This window comes from Tachysurus vachellii, chromosome 13 (assembly GCF_030014155.1).
Source record: "Tachysurus vachellii isolate PV-2020 chromosome 13, HZAU_Pvac_v1, whole genome shotgun sequence".
NCBI lineage: Eukaryota > Metazoa > Chordata > Actinopteri > Siluriformes > Bagridae > Tachysurus > Tachysurus vachellii.
This window is the reverse complement of record NC_083472.1, coordinates 14,359,793-14,373,510: the sequence shown is the minus strand read 5'-3', so window position 1 is coordinate 14,373,510 and position 13,718 is coordinate 14,359,793. Positions and strand designations below refer to the sequence as shown.

The window sequence follows — 13,718 nt, the reverse complement described above, 5'->3', positions numbered from 1 at the left end:
CTGTGAAATATTAGTACCAGAACAGAGCAGTGCTATAAACCCATCTTATTGATCTGTAAATGATTAAAAACCTGGCTGTCATGTAAAAGTCTGTGTTGCATGCTTTTTGACCTCCATCTCTTTCATTATTCAGTTACATCATTCAGTACAAATCAGATGTGCAAAAAAGCAATCGTCCCAGCAGTGCTGAAGGCACGCAACGCTGTGATGTTCTGGCTCACATTTCATTACCGTTTCAGTATATAATAAAAATAGTGTAATGATAAGTGGTGGCTCATGCAATTAAGGCTCTGGGTTGTTGATTGGGGTTCAAGTCCCATCACTGCCCAAGTGCCACTGTTGGGCCCTTGAGCAAGGCCCTTAGGCCTCTTTGCTCCAGGGGCTGTATCATGGCTGATCGTGTGCTCTGACACCAACCTCAAAAATTGGGATATGCAAAGAAATAATTTCACTGTGCTGTAAGGTACAGTATATGTGACAAAATAAAGGCTTCTATTCTATTCTTCTATTCTGGTAATAGCATTGAGGGATGATAAAGGAGATTTATGGTGTGTCTAAAGTCTATCTAAATATGAAAGTGTGTCCTTTGATAGGTTGGTACCCTGTGCATGGTGTCTCCAGCTTGTGGATTGAGAGTCCCCCGAGATAGTCTCTATGATCCCAGTATGCAGTAAAGAAAATGAATGAATGAAGGAATGATTAAGTTTGTGAATCCATTTGCACATGTAGCAATGGAGCAATATCTGGTTCAAGAAAATGATACTTGCAAAATCACAGACAAGAAGTAACTTTAATTTAATATTGTTAATTTTAAAAGTTATTTTACAGCCTTCATCCAAAAAAATGATAACAATCTATACAGTAGTTTTTGTCAACAGAACTGCTCAGTGTGGATCCATTCAAAGACATGACAAAAAAAAAAAAAAACATAAAAACAAACAAACAAACAAACAAACAAACAAACAAAAAAAAACCGAGCAAAAACAAAAGAGTAGAGGAAAGGAAAAAAAATGGGGACCAGCTTTTTTTTGGTTTGAGTATTGTGTTATATCAAATGCTTGTTGCTTCATCAGCTGTGCATCCTGATCATTAAAATGGAAACATGTACTGTACGTACAGAGAGTAAAGAGACCATTGCAGGACAGCCACAGATTTCTAATTTATATAAAAGGAAAGGTTTGTTTCCACTCAGAAACTGTCAGAATGTGAAAGAAGTGCCCAAATGCTGCTCTGTCATCAGTGGCTTCTGTCATAAAGTACACACAAGCACACACACACACACACACACACACACACACAGAGTGAGAGAGATATAATAAAGAGAGACGGGGGGGGGGGGGGGGACGGACGGACGGACTCAACATTGGTTCAGGAAAAGCCGTATTCTATGTTTGATGGTAACACACTACGGAAAGAAGCACTTTATTCTGCTCACAAAGGGCCATGCACATTAAAGCCTAAACACTCGAGGCTCTGTTGGCAATATAGTTCCAACAGGCAATTTGGCTGGCAGAAGAAAGTGTGTTAATGTCGACGCAAACAGTTAGTGCAAGAGCCTGAGACGCAACATGTTGTGCTCTGACATTCAGACCTCTCACTCCAGAGGGAGAAATATGTCAGTGCTACTTACTGCAGCACAAAGACATCACAAACACACATACATACATACGCACACACACAGAGTAAAGTGTGCTACCATCTGCAGAGTTACACCATCAGATCGGCACTCTGTGAGCTAAATGTGAACTCCTGGCTTAAACGCTATGGCTTTTTTTAGGGTTTCCCCCACTCACACACTAAATAAAACACAAACAAAATTAAAAAAGGCAGTTTTTGTTTTAAATTAATAATAAAGTGCTCCCATTTCCCCTTCCAAAATACATAGCTACACACATTAAATATGAATCATACAGTCTCTTCATACACAACATCAGCTTCCACATTATCCTTCATAATCCAAACCAATACAAAAAATTTAAAAATAAAATAATTCCCCTCAAACCCTAAATTTAACCTTTCCCTGCTTTGACTAGCGGGGTCTTATTAACAGTATTTATGTAAAACTGCCCAATTTGTGCTTTTTTCGATGTGATAAAACTGTCCCATATGTAAGTTGATGGCGTTGTTGAATGGTGGCGATGGGACTGTGCAAGTGATTGTATGCTTATTAGCTTGCATTGTTAAGGCATCTAAACTGCTGGTACTGGTAAAGTGAAAAGATTAAGACAGAAATATACAGATATACAAGCAGGCATAAATAATTGTCAAATAAAAAGAATAGAGAAGCATAGGAAAGTAAACCCCAAAAGAGAAAGAAAGTATTTTCATATTTAATAAAAAAAAAAAAAAAAAAAAAAAAAAAAAAAATCCCCTCCGGTTTCAACACACAAAATGGAACTGTCACTCTCAGGAGAGAAGAGCCCATGCATATTATTAGTTTAACAGTATCAACTTCTGTAAGCCTCAACGAGAAAAAAAGTTATAGATTTATATATTCATCATATATATATATTTTTAAAAATCTACACTACTAAATGCTATCAGAATAAGATGCTACTTTTTTCCATACTTTAAAAAAAAATCCAAAAATGAAACAAATTCTTAACTTACAAATTATACAAAAATAGACAATGGATTTTTTTTCATGAATGTAACTAAAAAATGAGAGCATGGCAAACATGAAAAGTAAACACAAACAATCCATGATGTACATTAAAACAAACAAACAAACAAACAAACAAACAAACAAACAAAAAGACAAACGAAGGTGGCAAGTACAACGGCACATGATCACAGATAAACTTACACAGTCGAATGAAATGAGGGGAGAAAAAGCAATGTACAAACTTTACATACAGCCTGTATATGAACATTTTAGAGAATCTGTTTGTAATTTGCTGACTTATGTTGCTTCCTGTTCCTGTTGTTCTTTCCTTACTACAGTCAGTGAGAGGGTTGATTTAGTAAGATCAGATTAGAATACAGATCACTGTGGAGGCTGAACTGAAAAGCTGCCCGAAGATGTTTCAATATATAAATATAGGTAACCATTTAAAAAAAGTATATATACAAAAGAGTTGACTAGCAGAGAGCACTGATTAAATTTTTGAAGGTTTGAACACTTTTTAAAGAGCAGGCCATTAGAGTGCCAGACTGATCAGTAACATCCTCTGTTCATTTTCTTCATGGTTGTTTTAGCAGCCAGAACGGACGTCTTCCTCATCTTCATTTGATCCTTCACAGCACAGATGACACATGGACAAAATGTAATAATCACAAGCTTGTGGTATTTGTTCTTTTTCATTTGAACTAAACCAGTAAACATTCAAATTCAAATATATTGGCAAGTTTCTTATGACTTCATTATGGTGCCTCAAACAAACATCCCTTAGGACATGGAAAAAGATTTTCAAAGCTAACACAGCATAGCAACTCATAGTGTATTTTCCTCACTACAGATTCTGGCACTGATGAGCAGCAAATTATTTTTCAACAAATATAAATATGGATTCATTTCAAAACAAAATCTCTACTCCTGAGGAACTCCTCCCTGGGAGCAGGATGTGGGTCTGGGCTCTTCACAGTGGGCAAGAAGGCTTGTGAATGCATTTTAAATTGCTCTCCTGTCCATAAAAACAGATGATCAATCCAATGTACCTGGACAAGCAATACAAAAGATTACGAATATGGCGGTTAAAACATAACAAAAAAAAAATCAAAAAGCAACATGTATGGCAAACATCGTTTTTTGGCCATGGACTAGCGCCATGATAAAGAGTTCATTTTCATTTAGTTTGTACAGAAAAACACCTGTTTACACAGTTGTCCAGTATTATAAATTTCTTAAACATCTCAAAAACATAAAACATAAATTCACTTGTTAAACAGAACCTCAATTTTCCCCTCACTGCTATACAACAGGAACGTTACAGATGAAGCTGCTTTCATAGTGTCGTGTGTGTGTGTGTATATGTGTGTCTGTGTGTATGGTACAGTCTGTATAAAATGCATATAATGTTCGCTTCAAAACGACTTTGACTTTAAAAATGAATTTAGAAAAAAAATCAAACCAACACCCCACACTATTCCCTTCATTTCAAATTCCTTGTAAAAAGGCCTGAGTTTTCAAAGTTGGGGTTTATCTTGTTTTCTTTTCCCCCTTGTCCTCATGGAGACAGGCAGAGCTTCAGGGTCCAGGCTGATGGGGTTTAGAGCATGAGCTGATATAAAACGTGTCTCATCAGCAGCCCAGGAGCCACTACATTGGAGGAACGATCATTCCACTGATCGCTGTTCAGGAGAGAGAGAGAGAGAAAACGAGAAAGAGAGAAAAAAGTGAGAAAGTAGGCCTTTAGGTCATGTATCAACTGGATTCTGTGCTTAATTCCATGAAACAGTTCCAAATAAAAAATAAAAGCAGTTTGAGCATCTGGAATGCACAGTGTTAAAAAAAATCAAAGTCTTTATGCCCCACAGTCATTTTGGCCTAGATTCCAACTATTCCACTGATTGATTATAAACTACATATTGTGCAATAATTATATGTTACTGTACAAAGGAAATATGATACAAAGGAAAGAGGAACACAATCCCTGAAGCAGAAAGAAACAGAGTGAAACTGCACAATATTGTAACATGCATGCAAACATGCAAAAACATTAGCATTAGTTACCAAAGGGAATAAAGAAAAAAAAAAACCAGAGAGCATGGGAATGAGTGAAAAGCATTAAGTCTTGCTTGCTGTTTGTTCAAATCTCAGTTTTACGTGTGATTCTTTGAACCTCCTCCATTGTGTATGTCCTCTACAGTATGTTTAATTAGAGTCAATTGTCAGGAAAAAATAATAACTCATTTTAATAGTTGTAAATCAGTTCCCCTCCTCCATCAGGGAGCCATTATGTGAACAATTCATCTACACAATTAGTGATAAGGCTATAGGACAACCTCCGTGTCTGAGCCATGATTGAAAGTGCTGTGGAATGCATTAAATACTGTCTGTCTCCCACAAGGACTGAGCTTCTTATGGCTCAAGGAGACTTGTATTGTAGTCCAACAGTCAAAATACTGAGCTCTGGCTAAGTTTATATTCTATAAAACATTTCGGTCAAATTCATGGCACGGATTGCCTTTCGGAAACACCATTTCAATTGCTTCGAATAAAGCGAAGAAGACAGATTACAGTCTACTCCTCCTCCCCTGGGACTAGCTCACATTTGCTGTTCATCTATTCCTTCATGTGATAAACGACAAAGCAAGCTGGCAACAAATAAATAAACAAATATCGTAAATTCATATTCTTGGTGTCATTAGCTCGACTGACTGCATAAACAGATCCAGCGCCGACAAACAGCATGTGTTCCTCAGAGGTCTCGGGCTCTTATAAAGCTGATAACTCTGGCAACAAACACACACACACACACACACACACACACACACACACACACACACACAAAACAACACTACCAAACAAACTAAACAAAAAAAAAATCACAAACAGACAAAAACAAACAAACAAGCAAACCAAAGACTGTAAAGTTCCTTACATGACAGACCATGCTCTATTTCCTCTCCTCTCTCTGCTCTACACACCTCACCACCACTGGAGATTTTTCATACACCATATTGGTGCCCTATTGATCGACCCTCCAAATGCTGCTTTAATTCCCAGGCTATTACTTGAGTGCCTCATGCTTGCTCAGAGGAAGGGTGGGGGGATGAACTGCGGCTTGTCAGGGTCAGAGGTGCTCTACACAGTGAGAGGAGGAACTCACGGCACCATGATAAGCGCCGACTGCTTAATAGACTAAACTACTTTTACACTGAACTCTCAACACAGACTGTCCAACCACAGTTTTTTAAATGCTGTAAATGTAAATAATATTTAAAACACACACACACACACACACACACACACACACTTCATATGTGTGTGTGTGTTTTAAATATTATTTACATTTACAGCATTTAACAAATATATATATATATATATATATATATATATATATATATATATATATATATATATATATATATATATATATCATTGTTTCTTGCTAGAATACTTTGTCTCCCACTATGTCATTTTAAGAATGCACACATTTACTATTACTTTACATGCTTAAATTAGCTACATATGACTTATAAGTACTACATAAGTGCTAATTATAATTTTTGATGATTTTTAAAAACTTGGGGCTTTTTACAGTCATCTAGCAGTCTAGTATATCATTCTGTGTGTTTTTCTTATGAACACTGGTGGTGCTGTTGCAATCAGCTTCTCAAAAATCTAAAATAATTGTTAGGACTCTGCCCGGACTCTGGCCACGTGCATTTGTTTATGTTTTTCGTCACGTGTCTGCCCTGCCCCTTGCCTCTTCCTGCCCGCTTCCACACACCTGTTTCCCATTGTAATTACCTTGTCTATTTAACTGTGCCGCGTTGCCTCGTGCAGCGCGGCATCTACTGTGGTTTTGTCCTGTCTCTAGTCCGCGGCATGTTTCGTGTTTTCTGTTATTAAACCCTGTTTGTTTTAGCTATCCTGCGTTTGGGTCCGCTCTGTCCCGTGTTCATTACAATAATACTCTTTACAATAATTGTTATAAGATGATATGGATGCCAAAAATAAACTTATATTGCTTTTTTTAATCTTTGAAATAGAGGTGGAATTAAGCCATCATAGCCCGTTGTTATGAGCCACTCTGCGTAACACAATAGACACTCACATCTACGCTTCTTTGTTTGACAGTCGTTTATTTTGAACAGAATTTTTCTGGACATATCTTATCACCTTTAATCTGCGTTATAAGTTTCAGTTTTCAGTTTTGTTCTTCCAGGAGTCTTTTTTTGAGATCAGTACCCCATGGCTAATGAGATCAAATTACAATAAAAACATGCAAACATTTCATTTAAATTATGCTTCCCCTTATTTCTGTCATTCAACAATTATCTTTGTAAATAATCTGTGACACACCCGCTAACTGTGGACATAATTTATCCAAATTCACATATTAAGTAGTGGTCATTATGGGGGAGAGGCATAGATGAAATTAGGGCTGAGTGTACAATAAATCTGGTATCACCAAGGTTATATGAGGTTACTGTACACTAGCTATGCAAAACTATTATCAAAACAAATAAGACTTTACAGAAACAAGCAGGATTATCTAGCAGCACTACTTAAACTGCAGAGCGGGGCAGAATACAGGAAACAGGAAGTCAGGCAGGAAATGAAGCACATATGGCGCGCGCTCAGTGATGGACATTGTAGCAACCCAGTGGAGGAGAGAGGCATAGACAGAGATGGAGAGAAGTGTGTGAAGAAGGCTGAAATGACAGGCAGGCTAATGGACTGAGAGAGGGAAAGACAGAGAGAGGTAGAGATGTCACATACTTCAGGAGAAGGCCAGTCCCTGCAGGGAGCTGGCTGTGGAATACTTGCTAGAGTCCACAAAAGACTGATCTACTGGAGACATGGAGAGGGAGAAGGGTCACAGGAAGGATGGAGTGGGGAAAAGGGGAAAAAAGAACAGTGTTATTTTTTATGTTGGGGAGAGAGAGAGAGAGAGAGAGAGAGAGAGAGAGAGAGAGAGAGATTAAATACAAGAGCCACAGATCAGAAGGTTAGTACAGAACAATGCTAATGTAGTACATACACAAGTTACACAGCGGGTTATACAAATGTTGTACAATCAGAGTTGAAAGGGAAATGATTAATAGGTGAAAATATATCTGCTATTTAATGCCATGAAATATTAGCTACACCATATTAACACACTGTTCAAAATATCACTTCATTTTATAACATATAACTTTTATTTGTATAATAATAATAATAATAATAATAATAATAATAATAATAATAATAATAATAATAATGTTTACATTTGTTTTTTAAATTTGAATTTCAGTTTATTTTATAAAAAAATATGAATCAATTATATGGTGTAATTATTAAAGAGTCTATATGCAAAGCTTCAATCTACATTTTTACATTACGCTGTGTATTTTGCAGAGCCTGGCACTCCCTCACCTTGGAGACCATTGCCGTTGGCACTGGTGCAGGTGGGAGGTGGTGATGCCTGGGGACGCACCACTGGGGCAAAAGCACTCTTCTGTTTAACAGCTGACACCATGTTGGCCGGCGAGAAAGAGAATATGCCTGAGGAGCTGCTACAGTTGGAGGGTAGGCTGGTGGAGGAGGCCATAGTGGGACTGGAGGGCACGACTGAGGGGGTAAGTGAAGGAGGTATAGAGGAAAACAGATGAGTAGATGGGTAAGAACATGCCTCCATATCATTCAAACATGAAGGTGGCATGAAGACTGGTGTCATGTCCAGGAAAATAAGCACATTGCCAGGAATCATTAAATATAAGTGTTACATACACCTAGTTATTACAAGGTTTAATTTGTTTAATGTATTTCCTCATTGGACAATTAGTAGTGAAAAAACACCAACTTTGAAGATAAAAGGACTTAAAAAGACATGACAAATAATCCTGGCATATCCTCTGGCCCATCACACTCCTCCTGCTTATAATGCACTAAAAGCATTTTCTCCTTCAATGCTTTTACAATTTCAGGTTTACTTCAACTGCCTCTGAAATTATATTCTTTTATTGTTGTTACAATACTACCCTTAAAATTTTATGACCCTTTTCCAAGTAAAGTCTCTTGATAATGTCATAATCCGTTTATGAAGGCCCTACTAATCAATTAATGAAAATTGGAGCCTCTGAAGTCTGCCCTCCAACATTGATTGAAAGTATCTGTGCAGAGTCGCCGAGCCTGTTAATATACTTGTTAACATGTCCGAATCAAAGCCTCTAAATTGAATTGCTTCTCCTGCAATTAGTTTATTGATTTAATTAAGACTCTTTAATTTAGAAGCCAAGGTAGAAGATTGGTGTTATACGAATGACTGGACATTATGGTTGAGTGTGCTCCAGAAAAGAAAGAGTGTACATTTATCTCTGCTCTTATAGACGCATGAACAGAGTAATAGCTTTGTCTCTTGCTTTATCACAGTCTAATGGGTCTGAGGATTTCACAGTTAGAGCATTACTGTTTGTTTCACACCACAATGTAAAAGGCTTCATAGTTAATGTCCTGTCGTTGAGCTTGGTTAAGTGGCCTTCAGTAACACAATAACAATGGTTTCTATTACACACACCAGAAATGTCCTGTGTATAACCACAGCTACAGAAATACAATATTCTGATCAGTTCTTTGGCTCGAGAATCAGTGATCAAAGCAATCTGAACATTGTGTACATTCTGCACATAGGAATGGGCTTGAATATGGTTTTGGAAATGGATAAGATAAAAGAGAATTGAGGTTTACTCACTGGCATAAGGGGAATTGGCGGCTGAGCCATTTAGGAAGTTGGGTGATCCGCCTAGCGTGGTCATGCCACTGTTACCATATCCATTCATACTTGTGCTCACAGTACTGTAGCTGCTCTGCTGGGGCGTTGTGCTGGGCACATAACCATGAGGAGACACACTACTTGTGTTCCGACTGAAACCTGACACACACACACAAAAATATGTTAAATGATTATAGAATATAGATATATACTGTATAAGAGTATGTATGTATGTATGTATGTACGTATCTATCTATCTATCTATCTATCTATCTATCTATCTATCTATCTATCTATCTATCTATCTATCTATCTATATATATATATATATATATATATGTACAATGTCCATGTGGACAAAACCTAGATTCTTATAAATTCCTATGAATTTGCCCTGTCACAGAGCCCTGTGTTCTCCTAAAACTGCTGTATAATTTTTCAGAGTCTATATTTCCCCCAATTCTGTCAATAAAAAGGTCAAGACCAATAAAAACCGTGTATGGAGTGTAGGAGGAGGTTAGGAGGAAAAGGGGGACATGGACTATAAATATACATCAATGCATTATACACTGACATGGGTGAAAGCAGCAGGAAGTTCTTGCTCCAGGAGTCCCCCGCTGTCTGCTACAAAAGGCAGCACACATCGTGACTCTGCTCGCAACGCTTTCATCCTACGCCTGATAGATTACCGCTGACTTAACACAAATCACTCACTGTCATGGAGGGAGCAAAGGGAGCCGACAAAATCTGAGAGCAGAGCACAAAGCTCACTTTTCCTTCTGGTTACATACAGCTTAAAGTTCCCATGCTTGTTTCTGTCTCAAATCTTTCTTTGGCTGGTAAATAGAGAGAAGACTGTAGGTGGCTCCTCTTACCCTGATTGGCTCCCTGTGTGGATTCAGAGACGTTGACAGCAAGCTGGCCATGGAATGAGTTGACACCCATCATGCCAGTGTGCACAGAGCTGTTTGCCAGACCGGAGAGCTGGTTATGGGTGCGTGGTACGTTGTAGAGTGCCTCAGCTATGTCAGCCGCTCTCTTCAGAATGATTTCCTGTCATGAGCACAACATCATGTCAGAGATGATCACAAACACTCACATCAAAATTAAACTAAAAAGGAAGAAGTTGATATAAAATATACGATACTGCAAAGCAAGCTTAATCTAATGCCCAAGCTATAATGTGTAGTTTAAACTGCATTTCTTGGGAGATTAAACTGCATTTTTCATGCACAGACCATAATGTGGGATAGGCTGAAATAGATTATGAGTAATAGATTTATCAGACATCTTCCCCACGCTCTAAAAAGCTGTGTTTATTGGTCAGATGAGCACAAAACACTACAAATAAACAGCAGGGGATCTGGCATGCTTCACAGAGCATACAGCTCTCACAATTTACCCAGACAATTGAGTCCTTATGAGAATATTTGTATTGTAAATGACAAGGGCTGAGGATTTGTGGGAAAGGTGAGGTGTATAGGAAAAAGGTTCCTCCGAGGCAGACATGACCAGAGGCAGACCCCCATTCACTATCTAAATAATTCAGCAGCCGTGCACTTTCAGCACTCAACCCTGCAATCGATGACCTGCCTTGCAGGAGTTTCCAACTGCTCCTCTGCAAGGCGGAGGCCCCTCGAGCTCTTTCAACCGTCTATAGAGAAGTTTCAGAGTTATGTTGATGCTTACTCAAGGACTGACTTTTTGGTGGCCTAACAACGAAGTACAGTGTGGCCTGATAACTCTTATAACTTTTATCTTTCCTCTGAATTGAGCATGAGTATAAAAGTATATCATGATTTAAGATGGCTGAATTTTGTATTTTTCTCTGTCCTGCTTTTTTGTTCTTATCTGATAAGAATATGAGTCCCTTGGAGGTGGCTACTCACCTGATTATTGTGAGGCATCCCATACAGGGCTTCTACAAGGTCTGCTGCTCTCTTGAGAATCACTTCCTATTGACGAGAGAACAGTTGTAATGTTATAGTGAGTAGTGACTGCTTCTTTACTCTAACTCTTGTTTCACTACCTAAAAACTAAAGAAATGTTACTAAATATTCTGTAGTAGCTATAAATACATATAAAACTAAAGAGAGTGGAGGGCAAGTCAATAGGAAATGGTACATTTTTAAGTTCAGAACCTAAGTTAGAGATTAGGCTGTGCAAAGGCCGGTACTCTGTTGCCTGTAAAACAAAAAGAAGGTATAATATACACATTAATATATAAGACAATCTATATTAACAAACAATGTATAAGATTCTTTGTATGTCACATTACGTTGGTTATATATTTTCTGCCTGCACTGCTATACTCATGTCCCCAGCTCTGTGTGTCCCCTGAGCATGAGTCATCCATTCAATACACTCCACCTCATAACACACTTACTGTAGAGCAGCCTCCATTCTTCATCCAATACTAATATACTCTATTATATGTATAATACATGTATACAAATACACAGTGAAACAGATGAATGCATGCTTGTAGAGGTAAATAAATGCCCTCTTGACTGCGAGGGGATGGATGTGTGCATATAACACCCTTCTCTTGTAGGTAATTGAGTCTCAGCTCCTCAACCAGAAGCCTATTTATTACCATACCTTCCCACACATTAAACATTTATTTACTGTGTTCTTTACTCTGTATTCATTTTCTTTCTCCTCTCTCCCGCTCCCTTCCATCTCTCTCTCCTCTTCATTTTTTTTCTCATAGTCGAAGTAGGCGCCTGGAGCTCCTGTGGAACCCTTTTTAAAAGTTAATGTGCCGGGGCTGAGGAAATGTGCTTGGGGCGCGACAACCAGAAAATTGCTCTCACCCTCAGTGTGTAACCCTCGCTGTGAACAAGCCCCCGAGCATGTGTGCCCGCCCGCTAGCTGACATATTGCCTTTCAATCAGAGCCTGTCTCTGCTGCCACCCCCACAACATGCAGGCACGATCATGACGAGGGGGTCAGCGAAGCAATAAAGATTTTTAGTGCGCTGTCCGAGGTGCTAAATTCACTCAATAATGGGTGTGCTGGCACTGCGTTAACCCCTCGTTAGGGATGCTTGGGTGGGGGGAAGTCTGGCCCTGGTGATTGAAGGAGGCGCAGGGGGCCTGGGGAGGCCTAAAGTGCTGCTTTAGTATGGATGCCCGCCTTGGTCGCCTGCTTTTCTCTCAAGATTCTCTGTGGCAGTGCTTTCCCGGGAAAAGAGAAGAACATAAGGGATGGGAAACATTAAGCCACAGCTGGATCCCCTGCTGCATCCAGACTGTGCTATCCATCCTACTTTCTACAGTATGTACCTATCTCCTCTTACTCTCTCCCTTTCTCACTGACTTATAACGGGATTGTATCCATTTTCCATCATTACAATATTGGGTGAGGGGATCTGTTGAGAGTCCAAATCCAATAAGGAAGAAGCCAAAAGTTGGTCCAGATAAACAAATAAATGCTATTAACAGTGGGCTGTATGTGGTGGCCCTGTGTCTGGAAGCAGAGCCCATTTCCTGGGTGAGCAGAAGGGTTTCCAGTAAGGGCTGAGACTTGAGAGCCGAGAGCGGTAAACAGGAAAGAAACCTGATCCTAGATCTGCGTGTCTGCACGCCTGCCTATCAGTCAGAGCCATCGTTATCCTGACGATGCCCTACTTCCTGCTCTGCCCTCATCTCTCTAGCCATGCTGAAGCAAAAAGCACCCACAAACTTCTATCCAGAACTATGACTGAATTTTTTTTCTCTTGTGTCTATACCATGTAAGCTACTGTGTACACATACACACAGAGTATAGTAGGTAAACAACCCTTAGGCACTGTGTTTTGGTAATGCATGAGATGAGATTCAGCCTTGGCACTGAGGCCAAACTACACATTACTGAGCTCTGGACATCAAATCTGTTCCTTTGTGTAAAATGATGATGGCTGTAATAAGATATATGCCCAACATAGAAAGTATTGCTGAAAAGATGAAATAATGTCCAGATCGTATCAGGAATACTAAAGCATCACCATCTGTAGTTTTACAAGGGATACAGACCTGTATCTAGCACTTGCAATTTTACCATTCTCCACTGTTCTGTTTAAGCAAAAGCATTAAAATCAGGTTCTAGTGGATAAATTACAATAGATTAAACCTCTACAGCACATACAAACAAACCTCATAAGTAATGAACACAAACACTTCAAATGTCAACTGTAAAAAATATACAAATATTCAAATACCACTTTTATTTTGGCAGCATTCAGAAACATTGGACAAGATGTGGACAAGACTTTGATATGGACACAGATTCTGTTTGCTTGGGAATATAAAGGCAATTCTAAAACCTTGACCAAAACATTGTGTTATATCGACCTGTTATCAACCAGCACCA

The 13,718-nt window shown here is 38.8% G+C and overlaps 1 protein-coding gene across 3 annotated transcripts in view; it reads right to left on the bottom strand.

Annotated features, from left to right (window-relative positions):
- Positions 1-771: 771 nt before the first annotated feature.
- ebf1a (EBF transcription factor 1a) overlaps positions 772-13,718 on the bottom strand; it is a 101,949-nt gene continuing 89,002 nt past the window's right edge. The window contains exons 12-17 of one of the 3 annotated variants that reach the window (XM_060885325.1): positions 11,255-11,320; positions 10,241-10,418; positions 9,345-9,524; positions 8,030-8,224; positions 7,391-7,459; positions 772-4,290 (exon numbers count right to left, since the gene is read on the bottom strand). In XM_060885325.1, the coding sequence (XP_060741308.1) occupies positions 7,392-7,459; positions 8,030-8,224; positions 9,345-9,524; positions 10,241-10,418; positions 11,255-11,320 (687 nt within the window). In that variant the 3' untranslated portion in view covers positions 772-4,290; position 7,391. Of the gene's footprint in view, positions 4,291-7,390; positions 7,463-8,029; positions 8,225-9,344; positions 9,525-10,240; positions 10,419-11,254; positions 11,321-13,718 lie in introns of all 3 variants that reach the window. The other 2 variants (XM_060885324.1, XM_060885326.1) reach the window with 2 other exon arrangements.